A 21,936-nucleotide genomic window follows, 5' to 3' on the forward strand; every position below is an offset into this window, starting at 1 on the left:
GCTGGTTATTATAGAGCTTGAAAAATATTATCAGTATCTGTGTTACAGTCTGTGACTTAACCACTGGCTCATAGGCTGTGTCTTGTAAATTGCCGTTGGCCTAGTAAGCCTTGCTAATGTAGGTCCATACATTATTACTAAGATCTACTGATCATAATGTCAAGAGCCAGGTTCAGGCTTGCATACTCAAACGTTTTTGTTTCAGGCTTGTATTATCTTCCATGGCTAGGTTTTGTGGCTTGGGAAAGCTTACTTTGTTTGACCCTTATGAGGAAGTGCATATGCTGCCATTGTTCTTAATTAAGTATGAAAGTCAAGTAGTTCTTGTCATATGCCTTGTGTTAAAGTTCACATATTTAACAGGTCCCTTGACTAAAAGAGCATAGAGAAGACCTCAAGGACCTGGCACCCCCTAATTCCAATACTGTACTCCTGTGTTAAATCAGCTAATTTCAAACAAATTGTTTATGCACTAAGATTATGTTTTGTCTATTTTTTCAATGTTTGGATTGATATTCAATTTCAAAGTTTAGTCAAATTAGACATACAAAAGCAAGTGGAGCCATTTTGAACTTATCACCCTGTTTTTAGACCCGTTATGATCTGGGGTAGAATAGGTCTTCAGCAACTCATGCTTGCTGTAAAAGGCGACTATGTTTGTCATAAGAGGTGACTAATGGGATCGGTTGGTCATTGTCATCGTAACTGAATTTCATACAATGCATGTAACATTACTAGTGTCAATGCTGACACAAAAATGTTGAAACAAAAACCAGCATCACGGTATAGCACTCTTAACATTACTCTCTTTCACATGAAATTACACTTTTTCTACCCCATGGATAACTCCATAGCTCCAATAAGGGGAAAGCCTGTTGAAATGAGTTTCTGGTAATGTGACATTTGCCCTTGTCACATCCAATAGTTGAGCTATACAGGTAGAAAAATGAACACCATAATATCTATATCTGTATTGCGTTGGAAATGCTGAATAAATTTATCATCATCAATAGGAGCAGTTAATCAGTTTTCCCCTATGGTTGTGACAGGACAAGAGTGCAGCATCGCGGATGCGTGAGTGGACGGACCAGGAGACGCTACTGTTACTGGAGGCTCTGGAGATGTACAAGGATGACTGGAACAAGGTGTGTGAGCACGTCGGCAGCCGTACCCAAGACGAGTGCATCCTTCACTTCCTGCGTCTTCCCATCGAGGACCCGTACTTGGAGGAAGACTACCAGCAGCTCGGTGAGTCCAACACTCCCCAGATAGCGTCTTTCACAGAGCGGGGGCACTGGGACCAAGACATCTAAGATGCCACAGAGCTTTATGTTAGCTTGATGGATTCCAAACTTGCCCCTGACTCTGTTTCTAGGTTCAGCACCAAACCTGTGTTCATGGGTTTCACAAAAGTGAGTGAGTGAGTCGGGTTTAACGCCGCTTTTAACAGTATTCCAGTTATATCACAGCATGTCAGCTTAATGTGGGAGGAAAGCCCAAAGTGATGTAGGTCTCAGACGTTTACCACTTCGGTGAAACCCACGAGCACGGGTATGGTGCTGACAAACCTAGAAACATAATCTGGGCGAACCAGGATTCAAATTCACAATCATAGGTTTCTGGCGTGCCCAAGGGACGCAACTCTGCACAGCCAATTGCGGCACCTTAGATGACTGGGCCAGCCCCCTTTCACAAAAGTGGTAAGCGTTCAAGACCAGCATCACTTCATGCTTTCTTCCCACATGAAGTTGACATGCCTTGATATAAGTGAAAAACTGTTCAAAGGGGCGTTAAGCCTAACTCACTCAGCCATTCATTCACAGTGACTGCTTTGGGTCAGGGAGGAAGGTTTTAGACAGAATTCTGTGCTGTCATCTGGCAGTTGAAGCCACCCTTCTATTCCATGGTTTACAAAATGTGTGAGTTAATGGTCCGTTTACAGATCTGTCAGTGATCCCTGTAGTGGATGGGTAAAAAATGTTAGTAACATAATGTTTTCCTTCTTCATTATGTAATCTGAATATGTTGCCATGTGTACAGTCTCAGCAGTTCTTGCCATGTGATGTTTCAGGTCCACTGACGTACCAGCCCATCCCCTTCTCACAGAGTGGGAATCCCATCATGTCGACTGTGGCTTTCCTTGCATCCATCGTAGACCCCAGAGTCGCAAGTGCAGCAGCCAAGTCAGCCCTAGGTAAGATATGCACAACTTACTTTTCTGCTTGGGGATTCTGAGTTAAAACTGGTGATCAGCAACCTATGCTTGTTGTATGAAGCAACTTAGTGGGTCAGGCGGTCAGGTGGTCAGGCTCGATGACTTGGTTGATTGTGTGTCATTTTACCCCGATACTCGGACACATTTCCAGATTAATAATAAACCATTGGTGTAGAGTGATCTCAGTGTTTGAAATTAAAAGAAATATGCATGAAAACAAAAGCAGCTTATTGTGATAAATATCGACTCATAAATTTACTGCAGGCCATAAGGACCCATACAACTGTGAAACTACTGGCCCGACTCGAGCTCTACCTGCCACAGGCCTTCGGGCAGGCGCTTATTTCGAACACTGATACTCCTTTGTAGCATCTTGTCCCCCACAAGAACGTCCATTGTGACAGGGTCCAGACAAACATGGTTTCACTGTATGGAAACATATTAAGCTTCTAATTTGAACACATGGAAAATATTTTGAAATATTAATGCTATTTCTTGTGTTGCAGAGGAGTTCTCCAAAATGAAGGATGAGGTTCCGCCAACGCTGATCGACGCTCAGTCTAAGATGATCGAGGAGGCAACAAAGGAAGGCAAGGCAGTCGATGCCTCCTTCTGTCTGGAGAAAAGTGGAATTGCAGGAACTGCCCCTGAGAAAGAAGAAGGTATCAAGGGTGATAATTCATTTTATATTCTCTTTTTAAATCACAGGGCATCAGTTTCCTTTTGACAGTCTAAATCTGTCACCGATGAGATTTTGGTAATGGCTCTTTATTGTTTTGGATACTGGGAGTGTCTACTATCGTAACTAGTTTTGTCAATTTTACAGTCTTATATAAGCAGTTTACAACATGTAATGATCGATCTCTGAAAATGTTTATGGAGAAATATTTCAATTCATCACTCAGTCCCTTCAAATTAGTTGTGTTGGTCTGCAGTGAATAGCTGCTAGATTGCTGATGCAGTGTTAAGCTATAATCACTCACCTCACCTCACCTCACCTCACCTCACCTCACCTCACCTCACCTCACCTCACCTCATTAAAAGAAGGAACAGAAGAACCTGCTGATTGTGGGGTTGGATCCCAGATTAACATCAAGATCCACCCCTGAGCCCTGTTTCACAAATCAATTGCACTTCAGCTGACGCACTGAATTACTCCACATAGACCCGTGAAGATCCGGGGTAGAATAGGTCTTCAGCAACCCATACTTGCCGTAAAAGGCGACGATGCTTGTCGTAAAAGGCACCTAACGGGATCGGGTGGTCAGGCTCGCTGACTTAGTTGATGCATGTCATCGATCCCAATTCTTCACTGGATTGTCTGGTCCAGACTTGATTATTTACAGACCGCCGTCATATAGCTGGAATATTGCTGAGTGCGGCGTAAAACAACAAACCAACCAACTACATACTGTCCATAAACAGCTATACGCCTAACTCACTCACCCTTCAGTTTGACAAGTCACCTGTTCTTCACTGTGTATGTATTGTAGCTGTGTTGTAAGTGGCAGGGCCTGGCTTTAAGCTTCTGGCCAGGAGGGAATAAGAGTATAAAGGCAATGTGTGTCAATAAGGTTTAGGTCTACCTGCCTGAACTTGGCTCTTAACATCCTTTTCTTTATATTTTAGTTTTAGTTAGGGATTTGCACTTGTGGGGAAAGTCACAGAATGTGTCATTCACAATTGTGTTTTTTACATGAGGAGGACTAATGTTATTTCCTGTGTGTTCAGAGCCTGCTGAGACGATACCTAATGGGGAAGAAGTCAAGGCTGCTGAGACGGACGAGACGAAGAAGGAAATAAAGGAAGAAAAGAAAGATGAACCAGTAAGTTGGAATATTATGTATATATTAAATCTGTTTTGCAAAACACATCCTTGTTCTTGGCTTTCGAATACCCTAAATTTACATCCATGGGCAACCCTTCCCAGTGGAGTAGTTTAAAGTTTGAAAATCCATTCTAGTATGATTGATCTTCTCGTGGAGAGAGCGTCTGTGAAATGTCTTTGGTTCGATCCCCGGCTGTATCATATCAAAAGACATTAACAGAAGGTACTTGTTATCCTGCTTGCCTCTCATTTAGGGGAAGTACTGGTTGGCTTGGAGTCAGTCATCTTGAATGCAATGTTAAGCCCCATTTCCCTGTAATGGTTTTGTTGCTAGTCAGGGGATAATTGTGACATTATTTCATTGGAAATGTTCCTTACGATGCGATATTGTAGGCTGTAGTGTATTGATACTGGGTTGTCTCTCTATAAGAACTGACTTCAAAAGATTCTACATTTATAACTCCACAAACGCAAAAAGATATTGGTCAATTCTTATGAGTAAAATACTTCAACAATAATAACTTCATAGACTGCTCATTTAGTAGTGAACACTGTCGATAAAATTGTAGACTACTGTACGAAAACGGTGACCTTTTTAGGGCATTAATGTAACAAGTCCTGCCCATTCTATTTTCAGCCAATCAGGTAAAAGAATTCTGTTAGTAGGTTCAGCCCTAATATCTTCCCAGTTTATGGTTAGCCAATCAAATATCATGAAATCCCTTACAATTTATTTATAAGGGTTTATTCTGCATAATGCTTCTTTTTGTGTGCGATAAGGGCATTTGGTTTCACTTTCATGTTGTTAGTGGTAGGGGTTACATAAAAGAAGACAAATAAACTTCCTGCTTTGGCAATTGTTAGATACTCCAATGACTACTCACCACATATGAAACTAGTTACAAAATGGGTATGGTCATGGTGCTTCACAATTGTGTTATAGATGTCAGCTTTGTGATCTGTTAGTTACAATGTTGTTGTTTGTCTGTCAGAGTGAGGAGGCGATGGAGACAGACAGCACTGATGTGGTGACGAAGAAGGAGAAAGAGGATAAGGAAGAAGGTGGGGAAAAGAAAGACAAAGAGGAGAAAGAAAAAGAGGAGGAGAAGGAAAAAGAGAAAGAGCCTGAGAAGGAATCCAAAGATTCAGAAGAAAAAACTGAAACTGCTGAGAAGGAAGAAGGAGAAGAAACAGAAAAGGTGGGAGGCAAAGCTTCTGTTGCCAAGGTAGAGAAATGGTGTACCTCGGGAGAAGGGTTTATCATTTGGTTCATGTCAATGAAAGGTCCCCTTAAATGTCACAGCCAAGGTTTCAGATGCAAGCTCCTGGTAGCTTTAAGGCTACCATCTGGTAATATGATTACTAGAAGTAAATCATTTCAGGTAGACTAGCCATTCTGGAGACGAATCGTTGTCCTATAAGATTAGACTAAACTGGTGATCGGGTGGGTAAAATAGCAGGTGATTATGGCTAGCACTTGATTTCATTTGTTTGTTTGTTGTTTGATGCCACACTCATCATTATCCCAGCTATGTATGTAAATAATCAAGTTAGGACCAGACAAACCAGTGATTGACATCATGAGCATCAATGCGTGTCTTATACTTCTAAATGGATGAGGTGGTCATGCTTGGTGACGTGTCTTTGTACCTGAATGGCCTGGGACATTGCACATGTCAGTCTCTGCTTTGTCTGGTCCAGACTTGATTCTTTTAGACTGCCCTTGTGGTTGGAATTAGGCTGAGTGTGGCGTAAAACAGCAGACAGACCAACACACTTTTCAGAGGGTTGGTTGTGATGATATTTCCTTTGCAAAGTTTGGCTCGTTTATATTTTTAACACAAATTTTGTTCTGTTCAGTCGAAACAAGATGATGCCAGTGAGAAGCCGGAAGACAGTGAAGCTACAGATAAGAAGGAAGAAGAAAAGGAAGAAGAAGAGAAGGCACTGGAGAAGGTGGAGAAAGTCAAGGATGGCAAGGATGGCAACATCGCCACGGCTGCAGCCTCTGCTCTTGCTGCAGCTGCCGTCAAGGCCAAGGTAAGCTGGTCAGCCAAACAAGTCCATAATCGGAGATAGACACTCCCTGTGGTGGTTCCGGGTTAACATAAGGCATTAGCAACCTATGTTTGTGATACAAGGTGATTAAACTGATCTGGTTGCCTGGCTCGGTGACTTTTGGTTTCTTGTTTTGGACTCTGATGGCTTGGTATTTTGCTTCTAAAATCAATCACTGGTTTGTTTTGTCCAGACTCTAATGTTAACAGTCTGCAGTCCTATTGCTGGAATATTGTTGAGGGTACTGTAAACCTCTAATAATGAGATGGGATATGGGATTGTCACAAAGCAGTATTGTGTATATTGTTCTTGTTTGCTTCCTGGTCTATCAGTTGCCTCAGATTTGTGTGTGGTGGTTGGTATTGACTTGTACTATGTGTTGCTTTCTTCAGCACCTGGCTGCTGTGGAGGAGAGGAAGATCAAGAGTCTGGTGGCGCTGCTGGTTGAGACACAGATGAAGAAACTGGAGATCAAACTGAGACACTTTGAGGAGCTGGAGACAATCATGGACAGGGAGAGAGAAGCGGTAGGTGGAGCAAGGCGTGGCTTAAAGTGATCTGAGCACCCCAGCTGCCGTATCTCCATAGTTTCAAGATTAGGATTGCCAAAATGGGTGGAACAATTCTTTGTGGCTGTAATATTGCTGTCATGTTAATAACTAGTGTTTAGACTAAAACTGTTGCAATATTCCACTCTTGTCTAGTATTAAGACATACTGTCCAGCATTCACCTCTATAGCACCTTGACTGTCAACATTCACCTCTGTAACACCATGACTGTCCAACATTCACCTCTGTAACACCATGACTGTCCAACATTCACCTCTTTAACACCATGCCTGTCCAACATTCACCTCTGTAACACCATGCCTGTCCAACATTCACCTCTGTAACACCATGCCTGTCCAACATTCACCTCTGTAACACCATGCCTGTCCAACATTCACCTCTGTAACACCATGCCTGTCCAACATTCAGCTCTGTAACAGCATGCCTGTCCAACATTCACCTCTGTAACACCATGCCTGTCCACAGCTGGAGTACCAGAGACAGCAGCTCCTGCAGGAGAGGCAGCAGTTCCACATGGAGCAGATCCGGGCAGCTGAGTACCGCGCCAGGCAGATCGCCATGCAGCAGCTGGCCTCCGAGCAGCGACAGCAGCAGGCTCAGCAGCAGGGAGGGGATGCGGGTAGGGCAGACATCTTAGTACACTCAGGACTCCCCATGACTGCGTTATCTTCTGTGGGGATGGTGGGTCAGAATAGGCCCAGAGAACCTCATGCCTGTGAGAGCTGACTATCTCTTGACTTGGGTGGTCAGACTTTGTGATTTGACTTATCTTACCCAATTGTGTGGATAGTTGATGATGATTCAGTCACTGATTTGCCTATTGGCTCAGAATATCCCCCAAGAACATCATGCTTGTGAGAGCTAGGATTGGGTGGTCAGACTTTGTGATGTGGTTTATCTTACCCAATTGTGTGGATAGTTCATGATACTTTTAGTCACAGACTTGCCTTGTTTGATTAGTAACAGTTTGCAGTGAAATACATGGACATTCACATGCTCACTCCTTGTTGGGTGGGCTCTGTTTAGCTCACTTTCAGTCAGACGCCGAAGACCGGGTTTGATTCCCGACATGGGTACAATGTGTGAAGCCCATTTTTGGTGTCCCCCGCCGTGATATTGCTGGAATATTGCTAAAAGCGGTGTAAAACCATACTCACTCACTCACTCACTCACTCACTTTCAGTCAGAATGGATCCTCAGTACATCTGTGCTTGTTGTAAGAGTCGACAAAATGAGGACCTGGTGGTAGGCTCTTAGCCACTGATTTGCCAGGGCAAACAAGACCCTGCTTTGTTACTATGATGAACAAAATAATTTAGGGATCATGAATATTTTCAGGATAATTTTTTGTAGTGAAGACTGAGCACACAATTTCATAAAAATATCCCCCAAATATTCATGATCCATAACTTGTTTTGTTCAGTATAGTTAGCTCACATTGATATTACTAAAATACTGAATACTGCCAGGTTAAACACAACTTAAACACAACTTCCTCTCTCACCAACTCCTTTAATAGACCCATAAAGATCTGGGTTAGAATAGGTCTTCAGCAACGCATGCTTGTTGTAAGATGCGACTATGCTTGTCGTAAGAGGCAACTGACGGAATCAGGTGGTCAAGGCTTGCTGACTTGGTTGATACATGTCATGGTATCCAACTGTGTGGATGGATGCTCATGATATCAATAACTGGATTGTCTGGTCCAGACTTGATTATTTACAGCTGTTATATCGATTGAATATTGCTAAGTGCGGCGATAAACAACAAACAAACAAAGAGCACTCCTATAATACATATAAAGGTTATGAAATACTTTTCAAAGTGATGATAAATCTCTCGTTTTATTTCTCACTTTATTTCTGCTGACTTGCAGAGGCACAACTGTAATTCTCTGCCGTGTAATATCTCTTACATAACATAGCAATGCTTTAGATGAAAAAATACTGGATATATCTAACAATAATTTGAAAAAGATGGTGATGCCATGTTTTTACAAATTGGGTCCTCATTTGCAGGTGCTGGTTCCACCAGTGGAGCTAATGCCGCAGTGCAGAACCCCACCCTTGCAGCTGCTGTGGGTCAGGGTAACTACCCCATGCATGGGTCACCTATGCCTCCCCAGGGGCCACAGGTACAACAGGCTCATCAGGTGTCCTCGGGCTCGCCTGCTCCTCCCCAGTCCTCCTCCCAGCCTGCTACGCCTCAGCAGTTAACCCCCACCCCGCCACAGACTCAATCACCCCACCCCCAGGGACCTCAGGCTTCGGCAGCGCCAGTGCATCAACCCCCGAGTCAGCCCCCTGGACAGTCCCCCTACCAGCAGATGACGGGGCCGGCTCAGCAGCAACCCTACTCCACCCCTTCTCCTGCTCCACAGCAGTTCTCCACCCAGTCGCCAGGACCCCAGGGACAGCCCCAACAGAACTACCCACAGCCAGGCCACCAGGGCCCGCCACCTCAGCCCTACCAGCAGCCCAACCCCGGACAGATGGCGCCTTACCACCAAGGACAGCAACAGCCACCGCAACAACAGCAACAGCAACAGCAACAACCAGGGTCCTTCCAGCCACACTCGCAAGGTCAGCCATCATATCCGCCTCCTCACTCACAAAACCAAGCACCTTACCCTCAGCAGCCACAGCAGTCGCAACAGTATCCACCCCACCCCCAGGGACCCTACCCGAACTTCAACCAAGCTGGGCCTTACCCCCCTCAGGCCGGCCAGCCTTACCCTCCACCTCAAGCTAGTCAGTACCCTACCCCGGGTCATGGCATGCCACCCCAGAGCACTCCGCTTCCCGCTTCCGGCCGAGCTATGAATCAGCCAGGTAGCGCACCTGGTAAGTAGGAAGCTTATCAATCTTCCGTTGTCTTGTTTCAAAATACATCTGGATCAGCCAATCAAACATTGCCAGCAACAATGATTTCATTCATTAAACAGATAGAGAAAAAAATACGAAACTTCCTTTTAAAGTAGCATCTTAAAACATCTTTTGATCCTTTGATATCGAATATTAAGAAACAAAATTTCATGGAAATGAATATTTGTTATTCAAATTCATCAACACAAATCCAGATGTATTCATTTTGCTTCTTTGCTTCGCCTTTTTCAAGTTGTTTTAAGAATCTTGATTTCTTCTTCATTGACTTTAGTAAAGAATTATTCTTGCTCTGCATGGTATGCTTGTAATACACCTATGAAGTCATTATTTCGCCCATGCCATGTGAAGATTAGAATGCTAAATTAAAACTTCTTGCAATTAATGTCAAGTGTTGAATTGAACTAAAAGTAGAACGATCCCGCCAAGATTTTCCTCATTGGCTGGCTGAAGCCATTCTGGCTTTGTCTCTGCTTAACTATTTAGAAATTCCATGGGATTGGTACTGCTCCACAAGCAACAAAACACTTCTTCCCCTCTTGAACCCGGACCCAACCCTATGTCCTGTCCCTCCCTCCCTCCCCAAGACTAGAAATATTTAACACAGCACTTGGAGTTCTTGAGACTTTCTTACCCAGTGTAGTTTTCAGAAGGACTCTGGGTCTAGAAAACTTTGCTTGTGGAAAATATTAATGCATTATTTAATCATATATATCCATATTTACCATTCTAATCTTTGTTTGGATATTATAATGGATGTGAATGAATATCAACCTCTTCGTGTTTTTGAGTCAGAACTGAATGTTTGTGCTGTTAGAAGCTTTTGAGGAGTGAGTTCAGCCTCAGAAATTCATGAGATTGTAGCTATTCCTGCTTGAACTGTCAGTTTTGTTCAGTTCTAACTTGTAGGGAAATTGAAGCATTGAGAACTGATTCAGAATTATGGCTCTCAAATGCAGCTAATGAATGAAGACTACCGTCATTTGAATTTTACTTGTCCTCTTTAAAACTTTGTAGTCTCGGGCAAGCGGACTAGTGTGAATTTTGAAGGCTGTGAGTAAGCTTGGTTTCTGAATGGAGATATGAGTGTCCCTGTTTCAGAATGGTCATGAAACTAGAAGTGACTTGTTGCATTTGTTACAATTCTGAATTTCTACTTTTTCGGAGTTGTTCCATATTTGATCGGGAAGTGACGTTAGGAACATATGACATGTATGATTCAGACTTTTTGTGTTTATTTTTTTTCACCCGTGTGGGATTCCACGGTCCCCAGCAACCCATGCTGGTCGTAAGCGGTCACTAAATGGTGTGGTCGGTTTTGGTGACTTGGTTGATGCATGCCATCGACCCACATGGCATGGATTGGTGCTTACAATATCACAGACTTGTCAGGTCCTGATATGAATATTTATATTGCAAACATGTACATACACATAACATATGCTACTCAAGGTTAAGGGACCTGCGATTTGTTTGATATTACTACAGTTAATTTCACATGACAGATTAACTATAGTAATATGAAAGAATAACTTTCTCTAACATCTGAGGACATCTCCATAGTAGTTCAGGGGGCTCGGGTGGCCCAGTCGTCTTAGGAGCCGCGATTCGCTGTGCAGAGTTGCGTCCCTTGGGCATGCCAGAAACCTATGATTGTGGGTTCGAATCCCAGATCGCCTCAATTATGTTTCTAGGTTTGTCAGCACCATACCCGTGTCGTGGATTTCACCGAAGTGGTAAACGTCACTTCGAGCTTTCCTCCCATATTAAGCTGACAGACCGTGATATAACTGGAATACTGTTAAAAGCGGCATCAAACCCGACTCACTCACTCAATCTATAGTTAATGTCAGGAGAACTTTCTTATCTGCTGAATATCATTGAGGCTTAGAGGTTCTCAGTATGAGTGAGTGAATCATTCAAACCAGCTTGTCTAATTTCTGTATGGCCAAAATGAACTAAAACAAGTTCCGAAAGTAGAAAGTTATATAATCTTGTAGATATTTTGTACACCCTGTAGTTTCTGAACGTTTCTGAGATAAGTTTTTAAGGTAGTCTTAATGATGTAATTAGAGTATAGATAGCCAGGCTTTTGAATTTTCATGCTTTAGGTCATTAAGAAGCAACTTGAATGAGCATCAGTGACATTCTTAGAAATTGGTCTTTTTTAAGACTAGTCCAGAGGTAACCTTACTTCACTAGTCCTCAGAGTTGGTAGGTAGTCCTGCTTGAACTATAAAAATGTTTACTGTCTACCTTTGCAGTCAGTTTTGCTGTAGCAAAATTGAAGCATTGAGAACAGTTTCAGAATTATAGTTCACAAATGCTTCTAGTCAATCATCTTCCCAAGGCAAGAGAGTTAACTGACTGTAAAGTCCAGTTTCCACCCTTGCCGAACTAGGCTGGAATTTCTGGGCTTGATTGTAGCACCACCAGTGGCTATTAAGAGTCCCTCCTATTGACTAATCAGATGCCATCTCTGATATCACATTTGCTTCAAACAAAATAGCGGGCCCAGTGAAGACAGTCTGATCGATAATCAAGATCTATATTGTAATAAAACAGGTCTTATTTTGCATAGTGCATCAAATCATGTGAGCACCTTCTTTAAAGATATGACAAGATTTGGAAAATATCTTGACGCTAAGTTGACGTTACACATGCATTGCAAATCCTGCAATCAACCAAAATCTGCATGGCAGTTTATGAACAGGATGTTGATTTCGTTTTGCAATTTTGATTGGACTATGCATAAACGTGTTAGTCCAGCCAAAATATAACTCCATAATTCCAGCCTAGTTTGGCAAGGGAGGACTTTTATAGACAGTTAACTCCCTTGTCTCAGGAAGATGCTTATCAATGAGGACTACCATCATTGCATATTCACTCAGCACAATTTAGTAGTCTCGGGCTAGCGGGCTAGCGGAGTTTCGAGGGCTGAGTGGGGTATTGTGTCAACATACCCTAAGGGCAATACTGCAACTGTAATATTGCTGATTGAGGCTTGAAACTTGGGGAGACTGTTGGGATTATTTTCACTATTGCGATAGTGTTGCAGTTGTACCCCACACTTTGATATTGATATAGTTGTCATCTATTTCAGTTGTATTAAACAAACTTTAAGGCTTAATAATTATATTCATCCATTTAATAGAAATTAATAAAGTATTACTGATAAGTGAAAGTTGGCCATTTTCCTCCTTGTCGCTACTCAAACCAAAGGGGAGTAACTCTAATCTGAAGATGTCATAATAAGGTTTTATATTTGACTGGAAAAACTGAGTTTTATGTTTTATTTGTAACTGATCTAGAATATTGTACACCCCATGCCATTGGTTTTTAAAAATTCCTATTGACATAGTACAATCATAAGGCAAACAATTGCAAAACATGTTCATCGATGTCTCATGACACTCTTACATGAAACAGCTTTCATTTTCTCTCTTGAGCTGCAGAGTTCATGGTGAAATGATCCTATGAATGCTGGAACTATTCTGTCCAAGTTGAATACGTGATCTATTTTTTAGGTGAACTAACATCGTTCAAACTCAATTGAGACATAAGTCTCTAAAATGGCGGTGAGTTATTAACCTTGCACTTTTCCATGTTGTCCGTCAGTCGAGTCCTGGCTACATTTTTGTTGATGGTGATGGATGCTGCTGGAAAAGTTTGACCCTGAATCTTTCGAAAAGAATCATTGTATTTACTTTCCTGTTCTATACATGTAGACAGAGATCTACCCAGACCTGCGTAGAGGCCGATATTCAGACCAAGTCTGCAGCAAATGTCAGTATTATATAATCCAGAACTGGAATTAAACATTTCCCAATTCATGCTACTTTAGTGATAACTAATGTTATGGCTTTGTAAGGTGATTTGTATTTTACTGATAACAGGACCAATATAGAGAAGAGGATTTAATGCCTAGTTTGACATTATTGAATTGAATGCAATTTAATGATTTAAAGTTTAAATATCCCTTGATTTTGGAAAACAAGAAATCCCAAATTTTAATTTTGATGAAGATATTGTTTAGTAGTAGCAGGGATATTTGTATAAGCTTTCCGAATAATGCAAAACAGTTTGGCTTCAAGTACATATTACTGTGTTGTGTGGTGTTCTGTAACGAGAGCATCTGGACTATATCCTGGCAACTGGTGATTATCCAAAAACCCAAAATGTCTTAAAAGGTATTTAGAAATATATTATTAAAAGTAGTCTTAATGCTGTAATTACAGCATGAATAGTCAAGCATTTGACTTTGATGCTTTAAGTCATTTTTTTTATGACAAATTAACTAGATAGCATATTCTCGATGAATTATGATAGAATATAATTCAATTCTACATTGATTGTCTTATGATAGATTATGGCTTAAAATTTCAAGAATTGTTGAAGAATGTGGCTTATTTTTGTTGAATTGTTTAGATAGAATATGGCTTAATTCTACATCTACGATAGGATTAAACGCAATTCTGAGTATGAGCAATGTACAGGATCAGCAATCTTTGTGAGAGTCGGGTCAAACATTTCCATCAGTGTTGTTGGACTGCACGCTACACACAATGGTACATGTGATTTCACATTGTTTTACATGCAGTGTATTTACCAATCATATGAACAAACACCATAATGCAATGTCCGAAGGTTTGTGGCCAATGTTTGTTGACAGCAGTGTTTGTTGTTGCAGATGCAGTTTTGTTTATCTAATTGCTTTTATTGTTGAACTTTGTGTAATTGTATTCTTTGCAAACATGCAGAATAGTTTGATAGTTCTTCATTTTGAGCTAAAGAGGGGTGGTTGGGTGGCCTAGTTGTTTAAGTGTTGGATCATCACAAAGACTGTGAAGACCACCTTAGTGTCACTTTCTGATTGGGATAGCCTGTTGGTTAAAGTGTTAGCTCGTCACGCCAAAGGCCCGAGTTCGATTCCCTACAATGGGTACAATGTGTGAAGCCCATTTCTGGTGTCCCCTGCGGGGATAGTGCTGGAATTTGCGAAAAGCGGCGAAACACCTCACTCACTTACTTCTGAAATAATGCTAAAAGTATGGGAAAAACCGAGCTGAACCACTCACTTCTGAGGAGTCAGGTGACCATACTGGTGGCTGAAGAATGTTGGTACTCTGCCAGTTGGACAGCTGAACATATGAGCAGACCAACTCTCAGCCTTGGTCTCGCTTTCAGTGGATGAGTGCAATGTAGTTTAGTGTTGCATTCAAGAATATGTCTCTTATCAAACATGCATTTGTGTGTGTGTGGCTGCTGGTAACAGTCTGGCTATATGCCAGGTTTATAGCGCTATCTCACTCAGTTACCATGCTGCAGTTTAACATGGATACCCTACTAGACACAGTATACTGGCTCCAATCCAACCAGTCCTTCTCTTATCCCATTAATGCCAAGCACCAGGCAGGATAACAAGTTCCATCTTTTCACAACCAACTTTCAGGGGGCACGGGTGGCCCAGTTGTTGCGATTCCCTGTGCAGAGTTGCGTCCCTTAGGCACGCCAGAAACCTATGATTGTGGGTTCGAGTCCCGGTTTGCCCTGATTATGTTTCTAGGTTTGTCAGTACCATACCCGTGCTCGTGGGTTTCACCGAAGTGGTAAACGTCTGAGACCTGCATCACTTCCGGCTTTCCTCCCACATTACCGGTAAGCTGACACACCGCGAATTAACTGGAATACTGTTAAAAGCGGCGTTAAACCAACTCACTCACTCACTTACTCACAACTTTCCACTCTCCAGGCAGACACTCTCTCTACTACACTACGGAGGAAGTTATTGGGTTGTCAGTGAATCGGTGTAGCTGTTAATATTGTTGATCTCACCATTGACCACTCATTTACCTGGTCAAGGTCAACACATATCTTCCTCATTGACCAATTTTGTGAAACAGAAATACCGTTCTTCAGAGCTGGTCAAGTCTTGGATTCTAACTGAATCTGTGTGAGGGGATGCAACCCTTCATAGCAAACTGAAGTGCCTGACACCACTGGTCTAGTGTGCTCCACTGTGCTCAGTGGGGAATTAAACAATATGCATTCATAAGCACGGCACTGGGCATTGATATGAGTTATGGAAAATGTAGTCAGTGAATTTGAAACTATTTGGTTCCCAAGGTTTTGTGATCGGTACTAAAGTTTGTGGATGAGCTTAATAAACTTGTTCTCAATATTGAAAGTAGAATAATCATTAACGTGGTGTCGCTTTTAGTTTCACACAGCAACACATCGGTAGCACAGTTTCATATGACTAGTGTTGGATTGATCTGTTCCTAGTGCTAGGTCTCACAGACTATTGCTGTAAATATCTTCAGCTTTTGACCATGTACTAGAATAGGTTCTTACATTCAGTGGCAACTTATTTGGGGTGCATGCTCTTTTGCTTACAAAATATTTATCATGTTATCCTGTTTCTGCAAGTGTCATGTCCACAACCACATCCACACCTGCACTGGTTTCAATGTACAACTTATATTTCTGATGTATTTCTGTCTTTTTCTCTGGAGAACCAAAACCTTGGCGATTTCTGTTTGTCCCAGTCAGTCCTTTTTTCTGGTGGTTTCTCTGAAAGATACTACTCTATCACAAATGGAGAATGACAGTTATTGTCATACTTACCGTATTTTCTTGTATAGTGCACACTTTTTTTCAAAAAAACACATCTGTGCATTATACACGAATTAATGAGTTTTGATGTTTTTTCCCCCATGGAAAGACATTACCGTGAGCGCGTAACACCGGAAATACCATGTCAAAAAATCCATACTGAAGTACGCAAATTAGTCATGTAATTACACTGTCTGGCTATAAAAAGTGTTCTTTGTATATCTGGACTTATGTTTGTAACTTATTTTATTAATTTTATTCAAAATTCCTTTTAATATTGTTTTAATTAATTTCGGCGAAATCGTGTGTGAAGCGATCGGAAGATCGCACAACTCACCGTTATTAACAGCAACCACGGTCAGATTACCGCTATTGACGCCTTGAAACAAACTTTAGTTGACAGAAAATGGATACATATATCATAAATGCCATACTGTGACTCGTTAAAAGTCATATTTGTTTTTGTTGGAAGATTCTATGTCAACACGTAATTCTCGCGATCACGCGATCACATGCACGGGAGCCTTGACGGTTGCTGGTCAGACTGGTTCCTTGTAAAAAATAATACCCTGCAATAGCGATCAGCTGCTTTGGTTAGGGTTATTATTATTTTAAATATGTTTAGTAAAAGCTGCATCTAAATTAACAAGATATTGGAATAAATTATTCCTGATAAAAAAATAGTTTCAGATACAATTGTTGCCGATCCTCGCATTAAAATCTTGTAAAGTTATATCATTGGGTTTGTCTTGACTGAATCACCAGTAGATTCCAAGAAAATGTGTGTACAGCTGATTGCTGTGTCCGGCTTAGTTTATGATAAAATACACATGGTAATCTTAATCCCTGGATATAAAACAATGCCTAGCAGAACAAAAAATACAATTTAAACGGTAAATCAACATGTCTGATGATTTTTTATCTCAAATTTCAACTTGTACTGACCAAGTTTCTCATCACCCGTTCGTTAGCCGGACTTCGCTAAAGGGGTACGGTGTAATTTTTTTTCTGCGCTTGGTATTCGAATTTTCTTTTTCCAAAATATTGAATCCGCTAGAGGGGGGTGTGCATTATACATGGGTGCGCACTATACTCAAGAAAATACGGTACATTTGCATGTCAACCATACAAATGAAATGACACGAACACTGGCTATCAGGGTTTAATATTATAACAGTGGACTCATGTTTTCGAAACAAATAAATTGTACATGTGTCTGCATCACACTACAGAGCACAGCAGATAATGCTTAGGCCAAAACACTTTAACAGTGGTACTGTTTCATCCACGTTCCTTGATACTGACAGGCTCGTAAGGATATTAGCATCGTCTTTCAAGAATATTCAAGTGATACAGTGTAATCATATCTTTGAAGACCTTGTCACCATTGTGTTATTGTTGAACAGCTTCTTTGTAAGCTGATGTTCTGTTTGAAACCTACAGTGAAACCTCGTAAATCCTGATGTTTTGTTAGAAAACTACGATGAAACCTCGTAAATCCTGATGTTCTGTTTAAAACCTACGTTGAAACCATGTAAATCCTGATGTTCTGTTTGAAAACTATGGTGAAACCTCGTAAATCCTGATGTTCTGTTTGAAAACTACGGTGGAATCTCGTAAATCCCGATGTTCTGTTTGAAACCTACGTTGAAACCTTGTAAATCCTGATGTTCTGTTTGAAAACTATGGTGAAACCTCGTAAATCCTGATGTTCTGTTTGAAAACTACGGCGAAACCTCGTAAATCTTGATGTTCTTTTCCCAGAAATTGCTCGGATTAACAAGTTCTGAATTGGCACATCATGGCTATGTGGTAAACTAAATATTTATTTGCGTGTTCCGAGCAGTAATCTTCATAAGGTGGGTTTCTGGAGTAGCAAGGTTTCACTGTGTATCTGTTCTTGGTCTGGGCTTATTACAAGTAATTTAATGAAGCACAGCCATATAATCACATACACATGTATGGAGGGTTAAAATGATTTGTAGCAGGTTCAAATGTCACCTAGTCAGATTTGATACCTTAAGAACATACCATAGCATATGTTTGCAACTGGCTTTTTTTGTCTTTTTTTTGTCTCAGTGATCAACTGAAATATCACTTTATCTGATTTGATACCTTAAAAACATATCATAGCATATGTTTGCAACTGGCTTTTTTTTGTCTTTTTTTTTGTCTCAGTGATCAACTGAAATATCACTTTATCTGATTTGATACCTTAAAAACATGCCTGAGCACATGTTTGCAACTGGCACTTACTTGATATTATTGTTTCAGTGATCAACTGTATGTCACCTTATGTGATTTTATACCTTATAAACATACCTGAGGTCATGTTTGCAACTGGCAGGTTTTTTTTTTATTTTGTTGTCTTGGTGATCAATTGGCTTAAAACTATATTTGCACTTTATTATTTTGTTTTTCCTTACCATAATCACTTTTCCATTTCTCATTTTCCATTTTGGGATGAAATGTTGGTATTGCTGTCACAGTTGTCATGGTGATTGTGTTATGGGTTTTCTTTTCGGAAATCAAACATACTTTGATGGTAAATTTTGTTTTTTCCTTCTGTTTTTCAGAAAGCGGGTCGGAACAACAACCTCAGGTGCCGCCACCCTCCAAATGATGAATCTCAACATCCGTCAAATCTTTTCATCTAAATGTGTACACTTCAATGTTTCTACATCAAACTTAATACATTTCCATGCCCCATGTCATAGATAAGCCACTCCAAATTGTTTTGTTTTATTCTCCGGATATATTCACAAATACAGATACAGAGGACAATGTTTTAATTCCATCATAACTTTATAAATAAAACCAAAAGATGTTTTTAAGCATTTAAAGAAGTGCTGTTTTCACCCGAAAAAATATTATGTCCTGTCATCCAATCAAATATTAGTGAATACATATATTACTAATCCTCCAGTTTGATATGCCCAACAGGGCGGTCGGGTAGCCTAGTGGTTAAGCATTCGCTCGTCATGCCGAAGACCCAGTTTCGATTCCTGACATGGGTACAATGTGTGAAGCCCATTTCTGGTGTCCCCCGCTGTGATATTTCTGGAATATTGCTAAAAGCGGCGTATAACCATACTCACTCACTCACTCACTCACTGACTCACTGATATGCCCAACACAGTACTTACAAGCCATTTCTAGGCAATCTGATGAGTGAGAAACCAAAGGTCATTTTCGGTATTTAGCTTAAATATAATCCCTACCAAACATTCAAACATTGTTTTTAGGAAGGAAGAAAGCTGTGTTTCCGAGGAACTAATTCTTAGTCTATTGTGGCCTTACATCATATTTAAGTTGATGTATGAAATAATGATGACTTATGAAGGAAATAATCCTTCCTTTACATTTGTGTTTCATTGGAATATTTCCTCAAAATGTTGATTTTACACTAGCAATTATTCAAGATAATCAAACATTGTATTATAAAACATACCAGTTAATCATTTCCATTTTTTATCTATTTGCATTAATTCATCACTTACAATGTATCAGTGATAACTTTTTGGTGCAAATATTTTGAAAATATAGCATTTATGTATTGTCCGTAAGAGAAGATTTTCAAAGGGTAAGCTGAAGGAAAGTAAATAAGCCCCTAGTAACAATGAAAACATTGCTGTCACATCATGTGACTCACATGTATATACATTCTTTACCATTGTTATGTAAAATAGTCATTTTCTTATTTTCATATATTTGTGTTGTTGCTTAATAGAAGTGGGAACCGTCGTGGTCTCTGGTCAACTTTTCTTTGATGTTTATAGTGTAAAAGTCATAGTTTATCCAAGGTATTTTATTTCTATACTATTGTGATAAATATCCAGGACCCTTTCGCCACCATAGCTTCGTTTCTTAAGTGATATCACCACCTCAGTCGCCCCTGTCTCTTAACATAGCCATTTCTGGTGTCCCCCGCCGTGATATTGCTGGAATATTGCTAAAAGCAGCATAAAATCAAACTCACTTAACTTAGGACAAAATTACTCTTGCTCATGAGAGTTGATAGGACGGAAAGGTTTAGCATTGTGCTGGTCAGATTGGGATCAAGGCGAAACTATGGTAGCGAATGGGTCCAGGGTATTTATCTTAATGGTTGGGAGATACAATACCCCAGATTCATGAGGATGGGTCTATTTCAGATACCCACTTTCTCTTACTACATGTATTGCATCAGTGATGCTGAGAATTAGTTGATGTACAATGTTGTATGGTTTTAAGAGGGACAAGACTCACTTAAAGTCAAGGTCCATCAAATGTTATACATGTCTTATATGAAATTGGGCATTATTTAAATAGAGAACCTGCAACAGGCTGAACTTGATCATAAAACTTAAGGTTAGCAAACTTAAAATTGCTGTTTCTTACTCACTGCAATTTGCAACCTTGTCAAAGCATAGTGCCCCCCCCTTTAAGAAATATTGTCTTTAGGGTGAGGATATTTTTAAGTCCTGTAAAACAAATGGGTTTATCTAAAAATGTACATTTTTGCCAAAATTATATGTTCGTTTTCCGTTTTTAATCCTTCACACAGCCGAAACTGTTGTCTTACTGTATTGTGGTTTGTTTTGAATGCACAATACATCAGTTGAAGTGCTTCATGAACAATGGTGCGGACAATACGTAACACAAGTTAATGAATCATTTTGATGTATGTGATGATGGCAGTAAATGTTTTGACTAAATGGGTTTTAATGTCATGTTCTTGCCCATGAGATTTGTCGAGATCTTAATACTTACAATCTTATGATTGGAACCCTCAAAATGATGAAAGTTGAATTTGCGTTATTTATGTATGATATACTTTGATTCTTTGTCACAATGACTCCCAGATTCAAATTCAATATTCCAGTGTGGTTTAAACCCAGTTTTGTTTCAGCTGGAAAGTAAAACTTCGTTTTTGTGAAGAATTATAACTTTTCGGGAAGTAGAATACCCTTCTCACTACAAATACATTTCATAAATTTGTAATTGACACTTAACTGCTATATGTAATGTTTCACTCAGTCCACTCTGTTGAGTGGACATTAATGTTGTCAATATCACTGAAGACCATCATTGCATGGTGGTCGTCTCATTGTAAATATCATGTCACTTTCTCAATGTATCGTAGCTTGTATGGTGCTCTGTGCGGACATTTCGAATTCTGTCTTCTTATAAAAAAAATAAAATACAATATTGATGAATTGGTTTTTCTGTTTTGTTTTGTCATCACTTGTGCTCATTAGAGACCAAGTAGCATGCTACTTGAGAGAATTTTACAAATACTTCTTAATTATGAATCAAAATGCCAGTTGTCAAATCAAGCATGAAGCCAAATGGATGCATTTTACATTTTGTTTGTTTAATGCAGTACTCAACAATATTTCAGCAGTGGCCTGTAAATAATCAAATCTGGACCAGACAATCCAGTGATTGATAATTTGACCAAGACCCCTCTCCATCATGGATATTAATACCCGTACATAAAGTGAACGGTGTCTCCAAGTCTGACCAACTGATTCTTTACCGGTAAGTCGCGTCTTATGACAAGCATAGGTTGCAGAGGACTACCCTAACCCTATTCCTATGGGGGGATATTGCCTTTCACTCTATGAAGGCTTGCCTAATTGTTTTGACCAACAATCTGTCTTTTCCCCAGTGGGGGGGGGCACGGGTGGCACGGATGGCCCAGTCGTCTAAGGCGCCGCGATTCGATGTGCAGAGTTGCGTCCCTTGGACACGCCAGAAACCTATGATAGTGGGTTCGAATCCCT

The 21,936-nt window shown here is 40.4% G+C and overlaps 1 protein-coding gene across 7 annotated transcripts in view; it reads left to right on the top strand.

Annotated features, from left to right (window-relative positions):
• The window catches only part of LOC124151828 (SWI/SNF complex subunit SMARCC2-like), a 41,392-nt gene extending 20,026 nt beyond the window's left edge, over nt 1-21,366 (top strand). For 2 of the 7 annotated variants that reach the window (XM_046524478.2, XM_046524493.2), the window contains exons 16-25: nt 1,050-1,248; nt 2,072-2,194; nt 2,722-2,886; nt 3,947-4,041; nt 5,036-5,269; nt 5,904-6,083; nt 6,494-6,628; nt 7,137-7,290; nt 8,690-9,514; nt 18,745-21,366. In XM_046524478.2, the coding sequence (XP_046380434.1) occupies nt 1,050-1,248; nt 2,072-2,194; nt 2,722-2,886; nt 3,947-4,041; nt 5,036-5,269; nt 5,904-6,083; nt 6,494-6,628; nt 7,137-7,290; nt 8,690-9,514; nt 18,745-18,791 (2,157 nt within the window). In that variant the 3' untranslated portion in view covers nt 18,792-21,366. Of the gene's footprint in view, nt 1-1,049; nt 1,249-2,071; nt 2,195-2,721; nt 2,887-3,946; nt 4,042-5,035; nt 5,270-5,903; nt 6,084-6,493; nt 6,629-7,136; nt 7,291-8,689; nt 9,515-13,080; nt 13,132-18,744 lie in introns of all 7 variants that reach the window. The other 5 variants (XM_046524500.2, XM_046524524.2, XM_046524518.2 and 2 more) reach the window with 5 other exon arrangements.
• Nucleotides 21,367-21,936: the final 570 nt, after the last annotated feature.

The sequence above is a fragment of the Haliotis rufescens genome, unplaced genomic scaffold (assembly GCF_023055435.1).
Source record: "Haliotis rufescens isolate VD_foot unplaced genomic scaffold, xgHalRufe1.0.p SCAF_4, whole genome shotgun sequence".
Taxonomy (NCBI): Eukaryota; Metazoa; Mollusca; class Gastropoda; order Lepetellida; family Haliotidae; genus Haliotis; species Haliotis rufescens.